The 20,649-nt window shown below is 37.0% G+C and overlaps 2 protein-coding genes across 2 annotated transcripts; one reads left to right on the forward strand and one right to left on the reverse strand.

The window, feature by feature from the left end:
* Nucleotides 1–8,396: 8,396 nt before the first annotated feature.
* Nucleotides 8,397–11,369, forward strand: LOC112203283 (receptor-like protein EIX2). Its single transcript, XM_024344273.1, has one exon. The coding sequence runs from the start codon at nt 8,397–8,399 to the stop codon at nt 11,367–11,369; it is 2,973 nt and encodes a 990-aa protein (XP_024200041.1).
* A 4,006-nt stretch (nt 11,370–15,375) lies between these two features.
* LOC112164705 (putative lipid-transfer protein DIR1) lies at nt 15,376–16,711 on the reverse strand. The gene is made up of 2 exons (XM_024300997.2): nt 16,261–16,711; nt 15,376–16,075 (listed from the first exon to the last, which is right to left on the reverse strand). The coding sequence occupies exons 1-2, from the start codon at nt 16,589–16,591 to the stop codon at nt 16,059–16,061; spliced, it is 348 nt and encodes a 115-aa protein (XP_024156765.1). The 5' UTR covers nt 16,592–16,711; the 3' UTR covers nt 15,376–16,058.
* Nucleotides 16,712–20,649: the final 3,938 nt, after the last annotated feature.

Below are 20,649 nucleotides of genomic sequence, written 5' to 3' on the forward strand. Positions count from 1 at the left end.
GGTCTTCAGGTTCGTCAATGTAACTAAAATGCCCATGTAATGAACACCACGCACAACGATAATGATGAAGACGACAACAAGTGAACAAAACGGCTTGGTTTCTATGTCAGCGTCACTCAGCTACAGATGTGTCCATACAACATTAGTTTTGAAAAAACAATAGATGAGGTATGTCTATTTTTGATTGAATGGAGAAGGGGACAAAAATGAAGATGACAATGGAAAGCTTGGTGTGTATGTTAGTATCTTACTTGGGTTTATCATAAGCTTCATCGCTCCACCGTTGCTTCTCCGCTACAATTCTCTTCATCCTTAGTTTCTTTTTGGTTTAATTCAGAGAAATGCTATCAAATAAGCCCATCCCCAAATCGGAATTTCCAAGTCCTAAAATTTTCAATCACTCGTCATCACTGGGAAGCCGTTTTGCCGTCTCCGGAGTCGATTTTCTTTCTACACTCGCCGCGAACTCTCGCCGTCTCCGAAGTCTATTTGCTTTCTACTCTCGCCGCATCACCATCCACTACCTTGGAGGCATCGTCACCTCAGCTCTGTTGTTCGATATGGTTCTCACTGGAAGCCGTGTCGCCGATGACCACTGGACCTCCATCTTCGAATGAAGGACACGATAACTCGACGACTTCTCCACCATCGATTGATTCCGACTCCGACGGTGATGAAATTTCAGAGAAATGTGTGATGTGAGCTCTAGCTATTTTCATATTCTTTTTGGTAAAATCTTGACTGACCACTCATGAAAGTTCAATTGGTTCAGTAGCTTCTTGAAAATTAAGTTGGGTATATTGAGTGTTATTGTTGTATGATCTACTCTGCTTATCGTTTGCCCCTTATTCCCTGGATCATCAACTCAGTCTGGCTAACTGATGGTATTTGATGTTATAAGGTTGATATGTTATGTTTTGGTGCTCTGGTGAAATCTATTCATATGTTGATTGGAGATATGCAATTGCCTTATGTCACAGCCTTTCCATTCGAGTTGCTTTTTGCATTTCTTCAATTTTCTTCTGTACAATTACCATTGAAACCAATTCTATACAATTACCATGGAAACCAATTCTGTACAATTACCAAGTCTCTTGTTGATTTCCTTTAAGCTTTTCTTTCAATTTGGTTCTGTCCAATTACCATTCAAACTACCATTCAATCCTTTTGTTGTCCTGTTCATTGTTCAGTTTTTGCTTCTATACAATTACCAGTCAAAACAAATCAAGATCAAAATCTGTACAATTATCATTCAATCTTTTGCCTTCTGCACTTATCTTTGTTTTTCCTCTTCTTTCCTATATTCTTCCGAGCTGTGGCTGTTGGCATTTCCTAGGACTGTACTGTTATTATGAAAAGTGATAGAAGAAGATAGATGTACTATCATAAAGATGCTGGGGGTGTTGAAGGTGAGAAGATGTGGCCTGGGTGGCTTGGTCAGAGTGTTTTTCGGATGTTGGACAATGGCCATTGGTGCAATGATTTGGTGAATTGGATTGAGTGGGAATTGATGTAAGACTGCTTGTGGTTTGACTAATAAACCAAAAGAAGTGATTGTTGATATTGCTGCCAATGTTGCTAGTTAATTGTTATCATCAGCTGAGTTAAAGAATATATCAGAAATTCCTGATAACATGTGTTCTTTTTGTGGATGAGAAGTTATCAATTTGACAAAGGTTTGGTAGGAGTAGCACAAGGCTTGGATGAGATTGGATGCATTGCGGCTGTCCGCTGATCACAACACAAGCATTGAAGAAGATGACCTGTGCATTTGGGATTTATATCATGTGTTCCAACCATTATGCTTGGTACCCAAGCATATGGTTGAGGGGGGATGTTAAGGGTAGTATAGTAATATGGTTTACAGTATATAAAGAAAATTGTTGTAATTGTTTTGATTCTATTCCAGTTAAAATGTAGTTTTTTAACTCTCTACGTTTCTCTCTCTTCCTCCTCCTTTCTTCTTCTTCAATGGTTGAAATTCTAGCAGTTATATGTTACGTTTCATTCTAATATACTGTACAAAGTTGCTTCTACAGTTTTCCTCAAATGACAAAGTTCTTTCTCGTTTTTTTTTCTATTACTATCCTAGCAAATATAATTATTACTTCTTGAAGACTGATGACCCGAAATATAAATGTGACTATCTAAGCATTTAAGATGTTGGCAAGCGTGGAATTTGAGCACCAAGACTTAATTCCATGACTTCCAAGTCAACATTTTGCAACCACAAACTCCTGTAACAGCAAAGAAGACTTCCAAGTCTTTCAGTTGAGATCCTTCTAAGTCACCGCTGCTTAGATTAGATTTGGACTACCTTTGAAGATCAAAGACTTGATGCCAAGTGTGGGGGTAGTCAACGATTTTGACCAACCATCATGACGATTAAATTTTGCCATAAGTACGTGAGTAATGACGATCGTGAATGTGGTGATAACTACCATTGTTAATACCACGATGAAGGAATCTACTAAACGCGGTCATAATAATGCGGCATGATGGCGTTAATAAATACCGCGATATGATGGCGTTCATAAATAAGGTTATTAAAGCAGCATGATGACGATAATAAGTACAATTATTAAGGCAATATTAAACGCGACTTGTGGTGCAAGCACTCTCTCACCTATAAATAGGGGGCATACTTACCAAGTAAGATATCTGATTCCAACTCTTTGAATAACAAACAACTCAAATAGTTTCTAAATCGAGCGTCGGAAAGTTTTATGCAGGGACACCCCCTCCTTCGCTCCAATGGTCAACTCCAAGTCAACGACGAAGGAAGTTTCTCGATCATTTCCGGTCAACTCCTGCTCCAGTCAAAATTCATTGGCGAGCCAAATTCCCTCTTGGAATTTTTCGTCGCCAACACCAAGAGACTTTCATTATGCACCACCCAAAGTCCCAAACTACTATTATATATTTTCATTCTGTTAGAATGAAAATTGATGCTTTCTTAGCATAAATTTTTTATCCCAAATAGACAATCTTTATAAACTGAATTGGTTCATAAAGATTGTCTATTATAAGTGCAAAAAAAAAAAAAAAATCATCAATTCGGTTCGGTGCTAAATTTCTCTTTCTCCCCTTAATTTTTTGTTATTGAAATAATAAAATGTAGGCATAATTTTGCAAAAAGAAAAGTCATGAATGAACGAGTGAATAAGTAGATGGAATTGTATAAAAAAAAATTTTAATTAAAAAAAAAAAAAAAAGAGTGGATGGAAGGGCATGACTCTCCCTCTAAATTTTTTTCATTTATTTCTATCAAATTTGCTTACCTAAGGGACAGTTTTAAGGGATAGTGAGGGACAAATGCATCTCAACCACATGTATTAAATATAAAAGCAGAAATTATAACAACTTAAAACTGTGCATTTATTTTCAGTCGTCAGATTCACTTGTCCCTCACAATCCCTTAGGTGAGCAGGCCTTTTATTTCTATTATTCAAAGAAAATAAATATAAAAATGACCATATTACCTCTCATATTTGGATGAAAAACGTTGCATTTGACGGAAGAGGTGCAAATCGGCAATTTTCACTAAGTTTACGGAGTTAATTTTCGCAATTGCAAGTTAGAGAAGTAAATTGATAATTATTGCCCAAATTTAGGGGGTATTTTGGCAATTATTATGCTAATATTTTATCTGGAAAGTAAAGTGTATTGTAGTTAAGTACAAAATGCTAGTCTGTGAAATAAATTAATGAATGAATTGCAGTGCTAATTGACTTGAGCTTATTTTTGTCAGAAATTTCTATATTACTTTTCATATATACTTCAATTCCAACAAGAAATTACATTTACTTTGCATGATTTGGTTAAGATATACTGAAAGTCTCATTTTAATTTTTTTTTTTTTTTAGGAAAGGAGAAAATTTCATTCAATTATCCGTGGTCAGAAGACACGTATATCGAATGCTGTCTTACACCAAAATCATAAACGGTATAAGCTACCAGACAAAGGACAGGTGACCCTCACTGCTAACACATGCGCTCACTTAATGAGCCTACATACAAGAGATCAAATCCTCACTATAAAGCCTCTCCTTGAAAAGTAAACCGAGTCGCCTAGAGACCTCAATTAGTGTACAACTAGAGAGAACTAAGAAGCAAATAGTAAAAGACTCAATTTCAAGTACTAGGCAAGGAGACCCGGGAACCAAAAGCTTCCCTTTGCCCTTGGCTCGAGAATCCTCCATCGTTACTACTCTAGAGGATTTGCTAGAGGCACGAAAGTGCGTAGTTCCCTAACAAAATTAGAGAGTAATACAAACCTAGGGCTCCCAAAGCAAGAAAACATAATAGTAACTAAAAAACTTAAAACTTAAAACTTAAAATATAAAATAAAACATCTTGAACCCAGAGTAAAACCCCAGGCCCAAGATACATCAGGCCCAGACCAGGCCCACCACCGGATTAGGGCCCAAGAGCTCTAGCCATTGAGCCCGGCCCACGACATGTGCTGCACAGACAAGCTAGCCAACACCAACGTGCTTCCAACCCATCATGCCGCCGCTTGCAGATCCCGACCTCCGGCGAAGTCACGACGTCGATCAGCACCTCAAACCGCCCTCCACTACACGCACCGAAGCTAGTCCATACCTGCTCTTCGCCGTCCTCCGCTGTAAGCACTGAGATCAATCCAAACTCCAATGATTTTATGGCAAGATCTGAATGGATCAAACCATAGAAACCACCAGCACAGATACAAAGCCCAGCCACAAACCCGGCGAATGCGGCGAGATCCGAAAGGATCCGATCAGGCTCCACCATCTGCCGCGAACCCTCTACTTGTGTCAACACTGCCGCCAGCCAAAGCCATGGCATAAGGAGCCCATTCAGCCCCAATCACCGCTCACTCACACCGGCAACCTATCCTGCCGCACTCGACGATCGCCAACGAGGCCAGAATCCATCTTCAGCGCCGAGGGGTAGCCGGACAGGCACGAACGGCAACTTGTCTCTCTAGGTTTTCCTCCGAGTTTCTCTCTTCTAATCTATCACTCCCTTTTGGTGATAGTTGTTTTTTGAAAGTCTCATTTTAATGAAAAGCTCATTTCTTAATTACTTAAAGTCTTGAATTCAGGTGATCGATATCGGGAGCGAGCTACTTCCTAGTGGAGTGTTTTTATATGCACAACTATAGTGATCAATCTATGTGGAGTTTCATATGGTGCAAGGAATTCGAACACGTGCCTCCGGAGCTGAAGGAAGTTCACACAATCAAGATGATCCAATTTGGAAAATCCTTTGGCGTTTGAAGGTCCCATCTGCTGCAAGGGTGTTTCTATGGAGAGCTTTACATGATATTCTTCCCTCTTCTTTTAATCTCCATCGAAGACACTTACTACATTCTCATGTCTGCTCAAGCTGCAACATGGCAGCTGAGACTACATTACATGCTTTGTGGTATTGCTCCAAGGCCAAAGCTGTTTGGTGCATTACTCCCTTCTAAAGTGTTGTTGGTGGTTGCAGAGAAAGCTCTTTTTTGGATCTGTTTAGGCATGCTATTTCTGTACTTTCTTTGGATGCTCTTAATCTTGTTGTGATGCTTTGTAGACACATCTGGCATGCTAGGAATGAGAAGATCTTCCAGCGTAAGTATACATGTCCTCGTATATAATCCTCCCAAGTCCGGCTTTCCTTGCTGATTTTTGAGCTACTCCAACAACTCAATTTCTCATTTCCAGGCAGGTAAGAGTACTTCACCACTGGAAGACACCCCCATTCCCCTTCTTAAAATTGAATATGGATGGTGCATTGGAGGAAAAAACGGGTCTAATGGGATTAGGGGATGCTTTGCTCAATGAGATAGGAGAACTACTCTTGGCAGTTTCAAAAGGAATGCATGGTTTCTTTAATGTGAAGGCCACATAATTGTATGCTGCAATTTTAAGCTTACAATCCATACTTGAAGCCAATTTCCAATCTGCATCCATCATTCTGGAAATGGATTCACTATCTGCGATTAATGACTTGCTTGCTAAGGATGATGATTGGTCAGTGGAGAGAAACTTGATCAAAGAAGCGAAGACCCTTTTTCGTTTCTTTAGTTCAATTATTTGTACACATATCTCACAGAAATGTAATCAGGTAGAGCATTTGTTAGGTAGGCATGGGTAGAGGATGAGCCTTCTTGACTAACCAATGTACTGATATCTGATGTAAACATTCCAATTGCTTAATATAATACAATTCCTTTACCAAAAAAAAAAAATCTAGGTGACTGTTGATGAGAAGTAGCTAGACATGTTCTTCATTACCAGTAAATGGGTTTGTTGCGTCGAAACTGAGGTATATATTGGAGTCAAAATATAGTCATCAAGTCAGTGGCTAACTTAAATAGTTTATTAATTGTTCTTATATATATACTCGGGCTTCTTGTCAAGTAACATCCTAAGTTCCTAACTATGTGCCAGGTTCAGATAGTGTTGAGAGTTATCACTCGGTGTGTTCCTACTTACACATTACCAGCCGGGAAAGCCTTATTTTCGTATATAGGAAATTAGATCCTCATCTTTGGATAGGATTTGATTCTTATGAAACGGGATGTTAGCTACATTTAACGATGATTTTGGTTTGACCCTACATACTAGGATGGTGATTTGAGATGGAAATGGATATTTCAACATCAAAGAAATTTCGCAATAGATTCCATACATAGACCAAGTCATACTTGACTTAGACCACTTTGATTAGGCATAACCGCACAACTACAATTATTCAACCACACAGTTTCATCATCACTTTCATCTTATCCACAACAATGAAACATCATGAGATCAAACTGTACTGTTGGCCTGTTGCATATAATGAAGCTCAATCAGTTTTTATCTGTTTAGGTAGGAAAAATAACAACTTTGGTCACTCAACTTTTCTTTGTTTGACACTTTAGTCATTTAACTTTGAAAAATATCAATTTAGTCACTCAAGTTCGACACCAGCTATCACTTTAGTATTACCGTTAACTCCACCGTTAAAATTTTGTAAATATTATACATTTTAAAGGTATTTTTGTCATATCATACAAATATTTTTATAAACATAAATAAATATTAAAAGAATTATTATTTTCATACATAATTAACCTACATCTCTTAGAAACCAAGAAAAAAAAAAGAAAAAAAGACACTACATCTCCCAGACCTAGCATTAGTGCATTACTGATCGCAGATGCAATTATAACCTATAATTGTGTTCACAAAATTGAACACCAGAGGAGTTCATAAAACATATAAGGAGAGCTTTATCAAAATATCATATCTTTGCACCTAGCAAATTAAAAACATCTACCTCACTGTAGAAGTGAACAACAAAACCCAGAAAAATAAAGAATGACAATTACCATTTCCAAGAGTAGAGAAGCTTACAAATTCAATTTAGCAAAAAATTATGAAGAATTACACAACTAAATCCTCCTAACCCAAAAAGATTCAATCTTTAATCTCCCTGCACAAAATGACTCAATCCCTAATCAACCCAGAACTGAAAAATAATTAAACTCGTCTTATAAATAGCAGTGGGTTCTAGATGAAGAGCTGTTCCTTATCTTTGCACAGAGAAGCCAAGGCGTTGATGGCCATGATAGCTCTTTCTTAATCTTAAGGACTTGGTCCTAGTCTGCGATGAAGTTGAGAAGGTCTAGTCTAAGTTTGGTTAATGATCTAATTATGAGTCTCTCTGTGAGAGAATAATGGTCTTTTACAAGGTTTGAGCTTTCAACTTGTAATGGATTAATAAGACTAGAGGGAGAGATTACTGTGTTTGGTCATGGAGGCCAACTAAAAACCTTCATTTATGCGATTGCAATTTGCAAGAAAATAAATTCAAGAAGGCTCAAATTAATTTTAATTTTTTCAGATTTATGTTTTAATGATTTGACCAAAACGTCCTCAATTTTAATGGTTTGTGAAGAAATATTTAACGGCAGTGACTAAAATGTTAAATAGTGTTAAAGTTGAGTGATCAAAATGATATTTTTTTAAAAGTCAATGACCAAAGTATCAAACATATCAAAATGATATTTTTTTTTCTAATATATAATTACCATCTTCATTAGAATTTGGTGGTATTACACTATTACTTGTACAACCTCAACTCCTCACACATATTATTTTAGTCCTGTCTAGGATAAGTAGGGTTTGCAAAATGCCAAAATCCACCATGAAGCCAAAACATCGGTTTAGTCTAATGTATACCTATTAATTAACCAATTTTGTTATGAACTTGAAAAGACTTGCAAACTTGTGAAATGGGCCGAGCAAGCGAGGACTATGAATGTGGCGAACAAATTGAATTATATTTTAATATTGAATTTTACTTGCTCGTAGCCTTCTATAAATTCCACCAGATGTGTTCAATAATAGCCATCCACAACAAAGCAAACCTTAATTATGGATAGTTCTGCAAACTTTCCCAACCCTGTCTATCATTTCAGTATTGCTCTCTGTTTCCTCTTGTTTTTAGCCTCTTCATGCCTAAACACTAGTGAACTCTGCTTGGGAGATGGCCTTCCAGTTGTGAAATGCATCGACACAGAGAGAAGCGCGCTTCTCCTCTTTAAGGCAGATCTTATCGATGCTTCGGGTAGGCTATCATCTTGGGAGGGTCAAAATTGTTGTCAATGGAAAGGGATTTCATGCAACAACCGCACTGGTCATGTTGAAAAGATGGACCTCCGCAATACAAGTCCAGCTCCATCTATTGATGCTAAAGACCAGGAGTTTGAGGCTTATGAAGAGTCCTTTTTGGGGGGTAAGATAAATCCTTCTTTGCTTAGCTTGAAATATATGAGTTACTTAGACTTGAGCTGGAATGGCTTTCAAGGGCTTCAAATTCCTAAGTTCTTTGGTCAGCTTAAAAGTCTGAAGTATCTCAATGTCTCATCTTCATCTTTTGAGGGACAGATTCCACCACATCTTGGTAACCTATCAAACTTGAACTATCTTGACCTTAGTGGTAACTATTTATTGGAAATTTCTTCCATAAATTTTCATTGGCTTTCTCATCTCTTCTCTCTAAAATACCTCAGTCTGACTGAAGTGGACCTTAGCAATGCAGGAGCCACTTGGCTACATGTTGTTATCATGCTTCCTTCCATGCTAGAGTTACACTTGTCTAGATGCAACATTGAAAGCCTTCCACCTTCACTTCACACCATGAACCTCACATCACTTTTGATCCTTGATATGTCATTCAATGATTTTAAGTCTCCATTTCCAAAGTGGGTCTTTAATCTAACTAGCCTCAGAGAACTTCACTTGGCCAAGAATTCTTTCAGCGGTCCCTTTCCCAATGATTTCGTTAACCTGAAATCATTGGAAGAACTTGATTTATCTCTTAATGGCCTTCACGGTCGAATTCCCAAATTCTTTGGAAATCTCTGCAACCTAAAGACCTTAATTCTTGCGGGAAACGCATTTGATCAGGGTATTCCAGAGTTTTTGGATGGTTTATCAGGTTGTGCAAATAAGAAGTTGGAGTCACTAGACTTGTCTAGTAATATGCTGATAGGCGAATTGCCTGCCTCCTTAGGGATGCTCCCCCATTTGCAGTACCTTAACCTCTTCGACAATCATTTGAATGGATCCATCCCGGAAAGTTTGGGACGACTCTCTGAGCTAGTTTATCTAGACTTGTCGGGAAACTCATTGGTAGGCTTTTTAACTGAAGCCCATTTCATAGATCTCGCCAAGTTAAAATACATTGCGCTGGGCAATATCAGTAGATTCAGTACCCCCAACCTGCTTCCTTCCATCATTTTCAATGTGGCTTATGAGTGGGTTCCTCCTTTCAAGCTTGACACCATTTACATCAGGAACTGTCAAATAGGTCCTGCCTTTTCACTATGGCTTCTATCTCAAACTGAACTAGTATATGTCTCTCTAAGGAATACAGGCATCTTCGATTCTATACCAGAGGAATGGTTAGTGAAAATATCTTCCCAAGTCCAATATTTGGATTTATCTTACAACCAAATTTGTGGAAAGCTTCCAGTCCAACTGATAGTTCCAAATTTAGTGACTCTAGATTTGAGACATAATCAATTCCACGGCTCACTCCCGCTTTGGTTGTGTAAGGAGGCTTACTACCTAAATCTTGCTAGCAATTCATTTTCCGGGCCAATTCCGTTAACTTTTGACCAACATTTTCCAAATTTGCAACAACTGCATCTCTTTGAAAATTATTTGAATGGCACGATTCCATCCTCTGTTTTCAATATGCAGAAGTTGTTAATCTTTTCTCTAAGAAGCAACAACATTTCTGGAGAGTTCCCTCAAGCATGGAGTATGTGGGGTGACATAGACATTGTAGATGTTGGAGACAATCATCTCTCAGGAAATATTCCCAGTACAATGGGTATCCCACGTTCACTTTTTATGTTGTCGATGAAGAACAACAAATTCGATGGTGAAATCCCGATGGCCTTGGGAAATTGCACCAAACTGAGGAGTATTGATCTTGGTGGTAATAGATTTACTGGAAACCTACCTTCATGGATAGGAACAAATGTATCCAAGTTGTTTATCTTACGGCTGCCATCCAATTATCTGAGTGGACATATTCCCCAGCAATTGTGCAATCTTGGCTACCTTCACCTCCTAGATCTTGGTCATAACCACCTCTCAGGTACTATACCAAAGTGTTTGAATAATATGACCGCTCTAACAGATGTCAAATTCAATACTTATCCCTTATATCAGGTGTATGAACAACAAATAATGGTGACCAAAGGAAGAGAATTCCAATATAACAAGACTTTGAGGTGGGTAAAAAGCATAGATCTTTCCTCAAATAGTTTGGAAGGTGAAATCCCTGAAAAAATATGCAGTCTCTTTGCATTGGTTATCTTGAACTTGTCGATGAATCATCTAAGTGGAAATATTCCCTCAAAAATTGGAAACTTGCGGTCACTCGAATTCCTTGATCTCTCAGTCAACCACCTTTTGGGACGAATTCCTCAAAGTATTTCGTCTTTAACCTATTTGTCTCACTTGAATTTGTCTTACAACGAATTGAGCGGAAGAATTCCTTTGGGCAACCAACTTCAAGCACTTGATGATTCAACCAGTATTTATGGGGGCAATCCATCACTCTGTGGGTTTCCCCTTTTAAACAAGTGCCCAGGAGATGACACACCTCCACAACCCACTTTTCCTGGTGGGAAAAGACATGAAGATGATAAAAAGCTTGGTTTCTACATTAGTGCAGTGCTCGGCTTTGTCGTAGGCTTTTGGGGTGTTTGTGGCACATTACTCATAAAGAAGTCATGGAGGTATGCCTACTTTCAATTTTTTGATAGCATCCAAGACAAGGTAGCGGTGGCAGTTGCATTGAAAATAGCCCATTTTCAGAGGAAAATTTAATCGAAAGAAAGAAAATAAGTAAATTAGTGTTAAACTTAGCTATGTTATGATTTTCCTTTTTCTATCTTGTAATGTGTAACATTTTTTTTTTGAGAAGATTGTAATGTGCATGTAACATTTGATGTACTTAATTCGTTTCTATTTTGGCCTAGTGGAATTCCTTTTTTTTTTTTTTTTGAGTATGTGGTCTAGTGGACTTGAGTTGTATGTTCTGACAAATAAAAAAGAAAAGAAAAAAAAAAGAGTTTTGCCTTTTGGAGGAGTAAAAGCAACTCCAACAGCTTCCCTATAATTTCTATATTATAGGGAAGCAAAAATCAAAACTTTAACTTTTTTTTCTTCTCCAACTCCAACAAATTCCCTATTTTACAACAATCTTTAAAATCTCTATATTCTTCCTTAAAATTTTAGAGTTTGCTGTAAATATATGGAATTTAGTTTTCTCTTTCCTCACTTTCCCTAAAATAGGGATAGTTATAAGGAATCTGTTGGAGCAAAAGAGACTTATTTTTCCCTAAAGTAGAGAAAAATCAAAATATAGGGAATCTGTTGGAGTTGGTTACCCCCGCTCCTTTCTCCTCCTCTATGGGCGTTTTCATCTTTGTTTTTCATAAATAAGCAAGATGATCATTCAGAACCTCTACGTACTCGCCCTTTGGATTATCATTTTGGTTACCAAAGAGTTTAAATTTGAGGATGGAGATTAATTTTTATTTGATGCTCTGTACTGTCTATAATATTTATGGGAGCCTTAGGTGTTAAGCGTATGCAGCTACAATATTCTATACAGAGAATTCACTTTTGTCGAGCCAAGTATGACGGATTTTTTTTGTAATATTACAACATTAATGAAATTTTTTCGCTTCTTTTAAAAAGAAACTCTACTCACCCTTTAGATAAACTCTATGCCCTTTGAAAGCTATTCTGCTTGGTATTCACCAAGATTGGTTGTAAGTAGATATTGAAAGTGACTTTGCCCTGTTGATTATTGCACTTCAAAGTAAGGAATAGAATTTCTCAGAGGTAAGCCGGGTTTTAGATGATTGTAAAGGATTATGTATATGCCTTTCAATCTTTACAATTCGGCATATTTACCGTGAAGCAAATGGTGTAGCTAATAGACTTGCTCACCTTGCTAGTTTGTTTGTTTTAGATGATGTTCGGTTAGATGAGGCTCCTGCTATTATTCAGTATGTCCTTTACGATGATTATTGTAACTGTTTTATTGTAGCACGGGTTCAAGTTTTATGTCCCCTTTCCAGTTACGTAGTTCTGATTTAATAAATGATTTTGGGCATGGGGCTGTGCCTTCCAAGTAGGCTAGGTTTCAAACTCCTTCACACAAAAAAATATGTACAACATTAAATAAACACTTGTATGTTTTCAGGAAGAAACCACTAAAGAGAGGGAAAAAAAAAGTTATTAAAATTCACTAGGGAGCAGGGAAGAAGCTCTTCTATTCTACAATTTTTTACCCCAACATCCCATCCAGCTCTTTTTTTTTAGAGTAAAGACCGGTGAGCTATGACATGCTAATTATTGATAAAAATTATTATTGTGGATGTCACAGGCTTGAATCTGACTAGTATGAAAAAAAATTTAAAATTTTCAAATGGAGCTTCTATTCAAACCTCCAAAATTAGTATTTCGACCTCTTTTTTTTTTCAAGTAATAGTGGACTTTGTTAACTCATGTCAAATTACCAATAAGGACATAAAAGAGGGGAGGGAAAGAAAAAAAAAGGCCTCTTCTTATCTCTAGTAGTTTTCAACTTCGAGAAAACCTTCTCCTCCAACATAAACTCTAAATTCACTGACCATTGTATCGCACCAATGTCTAACTCTGGTTTCTCGATTAGTACTACTAAAATGTAGAAGCATCCACTTGAGAAAATTGAAATTTTGGTTCTGCATCTTGATTACATGGTATGATGTTCTCGATTAGTACTACTATACTCAAAACTAGAAGCATCCACTTCATAAACTTGGAATTTTGGTTCTTGGTTTGATTAAATGGTTTGATTTGGCACATGGTGTAGGCCATTGGGAAGAATGATTAGTATTTGTCCTTAGAGAGTCCAGGACCTAATTTTGTTTGATCTTACTTTGAATGGCCTTTTATTTAATTACTCTTCTATAATTGTAGGCTTTTCGATTAACTTGGTATGGCCTGAAAGGTTGGTGCTATTATGCTATCTAACTATCTGATTGTTGGATTTCTTTGTTTCCACTTCAATTCTCTTGTACTATAGTTTCATAGACTTGATAGCATGGTCGACTTTTTTTTTTTTGTAACACAATAGCAATACACAGATGCCAGAAGGTCAGAAAGAGAAAAACAAAGCAAGAAAGCATAACAGTAACATAAACCAAACTGAAACAAAAGTCAAACTATGATAGTTGGAATTTTGGAAGAAAGACTAAAAAATATGTATGGATGAAAGAAACAAAATAGAAGCGACAAAATTATGTGAAAGAAAGAGACTACCACCTGGAGATTTTTTTTTTCAAAGGTAAAATAGAATTGTGAATTGTTCAAAATTTGAAGGAGGTCCATTATTGATTTTGGAGGTATGAATAGAATCTAGAAAAGAAAAAAAAGAAAAAGAAGGATTTTTATTGATTTTATTGGACGATGGGCATTGTGGGAAAACTAGGGAGGTGTAGATAACATATTGATATTTTGTAAAAATAAGTTGGAGATCTATTAAGTGGGGAGGTCCAAATACCAATTTTGGAGGTATGAATAGAAACTCCCTTTTCAAATAGTACATGAACTATTGAAAAGTATACTAGTCTAGCACAGATTTGCTCACCTAAGGGACAGTTTTAAGGGACTGTGAGGGACAAATGCATCTTAACCACATGTATTAAATATAAAAACAGAAATTATAATAACTTAAAACTGTGCATTTATTTTCAGTAGTCAGATTCACTTGTCTCTCACAGTCCCTTAAAAATTGTCCCCTAGGTGAGCAGGCCTTTAGTCTATCTTGGACTTTTATAATAAACTATTGTATCTTGGGCCATTTTTGTACTTTCCTCCGTTCTTATGCTAAAAAAGCATACGTGGCACAAAATTGAAAGGGCAAAGTTGTCAGAACGTGGAGAAATAATGTAGACAAAAATTTCAGCCCTTTTCTCCAAGAACTTGGTCCAATCCAGTCAGCCATTTTTCGTTGCAATTTTATTAGAAGAAAATGAAATCATCACGATCATCATAATCCAGTCCTTATCCCAATATCCTTCATAGAAGAAACACCTTTCTTGGGTGTGGAATTTCTTAATATATACAGAAGGTTAAAGAAATTCTTGGGTCTTGAAGGCTTAAAACTAGTATTTACGAAATTCTGAAAGAAATCATGTATGGTTTTTAGCTCCAATTCTGAGAAACGAAAGCCGCAGCTCGATCAGCAAAACCATTGATATAAATAAGGGGACGTCTAAATCGACCAAAGATGGGGTGTTTCTAATCATTGTTGGTGCTTTAAGCTGAAATGAGTTGTTATCTTTTCTTGCCTCTTGTTCCCATGTGATCAACTCCACTACATCTCTTTTATGATCGTCTGTAGTGTAGTCTGTATGACAGTTCTAGGGAGTCAGTTAGTTGAATCTCATTTATACTGTTCTATTTACAATCCGCATTTCATATTGGTTTTCTTAGCTAGAAACTTCTTGCGTATCGTTGTATCCATTTATGTCAATTTGGGTAATGATATATATTTTTCTGTTTATTTTTTTATTGGGTAATATTAATGGTCCAAATGTCTAATTGCAATAGAGTTGACTTCGGTATTCCCAGGAAATTTTAGTAGTGCTTTTATCTTGAAACAACTAATTTAATTGCGTACAGTACGTGCATGAAGACTAGTAATAATAATATATTGAAGGGGAAGATTCAGTACATCGATGTGCACTTGCACCGACATAAATGGATGGTTAGATTATATTAAATACACTCTTAGGTTATTAATAAAAATATTAATTATAAATATCAAGGGTTGAGATCATCTTATAAGTGTTGAGTCATTTGCACCGTCGGTGCATAGAATAATTTCCATATATAGAACTATTGAAGTAGCACTTTAGTAGTGCTTTTATCTTGAAACACAGTACATGCATGAAGACCAGCAATAATAATGGATTGAACTATTGAAGTAGCACTTAAGTAGTGCTTTTATCTTGAAACTTTAGTAGTGCTTTTATCTGGAAGAGAGAATCTTGTGTGGGGCAACTGCACGAACACATGGTGGGGCAGACCAATCACTGTTCAGTAAGGGGGTGTTTTGGGTATTGCACTTTAGGGAGCAGGGGCAGTTTCAGAAAAGAGAGAAAATTTCCTTTCTTCTGATTGGGTGGTCCTAAAGCCACGTGGTGGGGAAACCCCCCACTTAAGAATTTTCCTATCTTGAAACACAGTACATGCATGAAGATCAGTAATAATAATGGATTGAACTATTGAAGTATCACTTTAGTAGTGCTTTTATCTTGAAACACAGTACATGCATGAAGACCAGTAATATTTAATAATATGGATTGTACTATTGAAGTAGCACTTTATTTATCCTTTAAACCTGTAAGTTGAAAGGGCTCAATATATACTAATATATTTAAACATTAGATGATGTGAAAGCAACATGAGAATTCCACAGCTATATATGGGACCATCGTCATGGGTCTTCGTAATCGATCAAGGCACTATATAAGCTGCAAAAGCATAAACAGAATGATAAGTAAAACAATTAGGCAACCCCATGAAATTTGAATTGTGAGCAGCATGCATGCATATATAGAGAGAGAATCATAAAGACAAATTGATCGATCAAGAAGACAAGAACAACGTAAGTACTAGAGACTCGTAATATAATCTGAATATTGGGAAACTAAGTTACCTCCGCACTTGTAACCCTTGAGATGTCTGGGATCCTTACAACGTTTAGGTATGGTGACTGCGATTACTGGGTTGAGGACACGACTCTGAAGTTCTTTAGAGAGCACAATGGCACAAAGACAACGCTTGTCAACGCGTTTCACCAACGAGCAACACTTAGGAGAAACCGCGAAGCTCCCATCTTGTGCTGCTGGTCCACATGGAGCAAGCTTGTATACCACAACCTCTGGGTTACTTCCACATTCCCCAGCCCCATCAATCCCCACATCAAATCCCCAAAGATTGCCTACAGTTACTAGCACTGCTAGCATGATGACGATGAGGTACTTCATCACTACAATACCTCTCGATCACTTCTGATTCTGAGGATGATGATATTACTGGTTGCATACATGTTAGTCAGCTTTGTGTTGAATTTATAGAAAAACAAGAAAGAAAGTATTTGAAATTAGAGGAACTGAATCTACTACAGAAATAATATTATATGATTAACTGATAACATATATACCATTCCATTTACCATTTACCAATCTGTTATTGTGTGTTATCTTGACACGTGTCACATGGCTGCTGGTCTCATGGATTAGTTAGGTAGGGTTGTTAGTTAGAGTGATAATTAGGTCAGTAAGCTAATTACTATAAATACCAAAACCCTAATCTGGTTGTAACTAATTGTTCCATTTTATACAAGCTCAGTTTCTATTTTCTAGTACTCTCTAGTTTTCTCTGAAGCTTATCTTGAAGCTTTTATGGTATCAGAGCCGGGTTGAAAACTAATATCAATTGAGCCTTCAGTTTCATCAAAGTGGATGACAATGTGTGTGTGTCAGATGCATGAGAGGGAAAGCTCATAACGGAGGTTGATGTGAAATTAGTAGGAGCATGTGAAGGAATGGTAGCATTAGGACATGTAGGAGGCATAGTAGCATTAGAACATGTAGGAGATGTTGACGTGAAATTGGTAGGAGCATGTGAAGGAATACATGAATAGTAACATTAGGACATGGAGTAGAGGTTGACATGAAAGTTGTAGCAGCATGTGCAGGAATACTAGCATTACGACATGTAGTAGAAGAGATACGTGCTGGGATAGTAGGCTACGTGTGGGATTGAGCAGTTGAAGAATAGGGCTGTACACAAGATTCCTGTAGCATTGATGCATGTGAAGACTAAGAGCCAGTGAAAGGAAAGGATGTTTCATCAAAGAAGACATGTCTCGAAATAATACACTTTCTTGTGACCCAGTTGTAGCAAATATAGCCTTTGTACCCAGCTACAAAGCCAATGAAGACACATTTTGCGGTTTTGGGTTGAAGCTTGTCAGTCTTATGGGGTGTCATGAGAGCAAGTCCACCCGTTGAGGTTGGCTGGTCAAGACTATTCACTACTTTTTGCCTTTCATTTCCACCTTTTTTCTTGACCAGTCAGATACTATTCACAAAAAGTCACCCTAGGGTCAATTTCTTGACCTGCCAACTGACATTTGGTGACTTTTTGTGAACAGTATCTGACTGGTCAAGAAAAATGGTGTAAATGAAATGCAAAAAGCAGTGAATAGTCTTTACTAGCCAACTTCAATGGTTGGACTTGCTCTCTCAGAGGATAGAAAGCACATCCAAATACCCTTAACAAATCAACTGAGGGAACCTTATTGTACAATTTTTCAAATGGAGAAAGCATTTGTAGGACAGTAGTAGGCATTCTGTTGATGAGGTATGTAGCAAGAGCACATGCATGATACCAAAAAGGTGAAGGGAGAGAAGTAATTTGCAAAAGGGTTACAGCTGTTTCCCTTATATGTCTATTCTTTCTCTCTGATATACCATTCTACTCTGGTGTATAGGGACATGAGAACTGATGAAGAATCCCATTAGCATTCAAGAAGGTCTGAAACACTAAGCTAATGTATTCACCTCCCCCATCACTACACAGGATGTTTGTGGAAAAATGAGTTTTGACAAACGCACAAAGAGACTGAAAGTAAGGAAATACTTCAAATTTATTTTTCATTGGAAACAGCCAAGTATACCTAGTACAATCATCGATGAAAATTACAAAGTACTTAAAGCCGTCTGAGGACAAATGAGGAGCAGGGCCCCAAACATCATAATGTAATATATCAAAAGGTGCTGAAGCTTGTGAAATTTACCAAGCAAGCATGCTTCACAAAGTATAGAATCAGCAGTAGTGTCACCAGAAAGCTGGCACTTATTCAACATACTTTTGACTACTTCATTAGTAGGGTGACCAAGTCTTTGATGCCAAAGTAAATTTTTTATAGTTTTCCCAACATATGCAGTCTTGGAAAAAGAACTAGGAATAGTAGAAGATGATGTAGAACCAAACTTGAGTGGCAGATCAAATGGTATGGAGTACAGCCCATAAAGTCTTGGGACAATAGTTGCGTGTTCTCCCACACAATTGTCTTCACATCTCTTGCAAATATGTACAAACCATATACATGCTCACAACATATGCATACAAGCTTTGACAACAATCACAAAAGAACTAAAGCTTACCTTCAGCAATCATAGGCATGGATTCCATCTCTGCAGCTGCAAAAACGATCACTGAATATGGTCTTCTGTTACTTACCAACTTGCTTCTCAATGGACAGAACAATATGCAAAACATGGTAGTAATCAGGGACCAATTCATCTGTATATATATGAGACTTAAACCTCAAGAAGCTTCCCATTAAAGCATTCCTTGTCGGTTTAGGTTTCATTCTTAGATTCCTAATGTATCACAATCTTGTAGCCTTTCTTGTAGACTAAGAAATAGATTACTATCCTTAATGAATTGATACACTGCTTCATTAAGTTACTAGTATTGATTCACAGTTTGTATCCATGTTAAACTAGGTTTGACATTTAGCTAATCATCAATTACTTTATTATGATATGTGTTAAGTCCATATTTGATCTAACAATCTCCCCCTTGGACTCACACATATCATACTCGATGATTTGCACCAGAGCACATCAAAACCTACTTAACTTACTGAAGTGCATGCCAGATGACAAACTCAAATCGAAAAATGGTCAGATCACAGTTACTTATGCAGAGCAAGAAACAGTATACATTTTAACAAAAATGCAGAGTTTCAAAACCACAAACACAAGCTCCTGCAATCCACATATGTCAATCCAGAAGTGATACAATATATGTTAATGTGTATCAACAAGTAAACATATATTAGGGCCTACTGTATGTTTCTAAAACCAGAAACTCAAGCAATTTTTCTGAACACTGATGGTTTAAAACATTGCTTGAACCTTAAAATCATGCTGTACATGATTTAAGCCATCTGATAGCAAGTATGACATTCAAAACAAGATGATAATTTCCAAAATAAAACAATAAAGCTGCAGCAAAACCATATTTGGAAATACCTAGAAATTTTATTGATAATAATAAACTGTCATTACAAATAAGTTGTGATAAACAAATCAAAAGATCACAACTGAAAATACAAGAACTCAAAAAGCCTTAGAATTTTAAATGCTCCAACTGGACTAACTCTCTACTGAACCTAAGCATCTAGATTAGCTAAAACTCCAATGCTTGTTGTATGCTTCTGGAATGCTGCTATTGACAAGGCCTTCGTGAAAGGATCTACTGGCTGTGAATTTGTGTCAATACTCAAAACAGCTATTTCACCATACTTTACTCTTTCTCTAACACTATAATACTTTAGGTCAATGTGTTTGGAATTATTTGATCTTTTACTGTTCTTAATTACTAAAGTAAACAGTTGCTTCATTATCACAATAAATCACAAGTGTACCAGTCACAATGTGACTCAACACTTTAGTATGCATCAAAAAATTCCTGATCCAAAGTTCTTCACACATAGTCTCATACACTGCAATAAATTCAGCTTACATGGTGGAGGCTGAAACTAGAGTTTGCTTCATGGTTTTCCAGGCAACTGCACCTCCTGCAAGCATAAACACATATCCACAAGTCGACTTCTTGGAGTCTGGATAATTCTCCACAAAATCATAATATGAAAATCCAACAAGCTTCAGATCCTGCACTTGTCTATACACAAGCATGTGACTTTTAGTTCTCTGCAGATACCTCAACACTTTCTTCCTAGCTACCCAATGCTCATGGCCTGGATTGAATTGAAACCTTGATAAAATCCCTACTGTAAAAGACAAGTCTGGCTTAGTGCAGACTTGTGCATACATGAGACTTCCTACAAGTCTGGCATAAGGCTTTGACTCCATATTTTGCTTTTCAACATCACTATTGGGACTTTGCTTCTTGGTTAGTTTATCTCCTTTGGACATGGGGACTTCTCCAGCTGCACAGTTCTCCATACCAAATCTCTTTAGAATTTTGGTAACATAATTCTGTTGAGACAATCCAAGTAGTCTCT

The sequence above is a fragment of the Rosa chinensis genome, chromosome 5 (assembly GCF_002994745.2).
Source record: "Rosa chinensis cultivar Old Blush chromosome 5, RchiOBHm-V2, whole genome shotgun sequence".
In the NCBI taxonomy this organism is placed as follows: Eukaryota; Viridiplantae; Streptophyta; class Magnoliopsida; order Rosales; family Rosaceae; genus Rosa; species Rosa chinensis.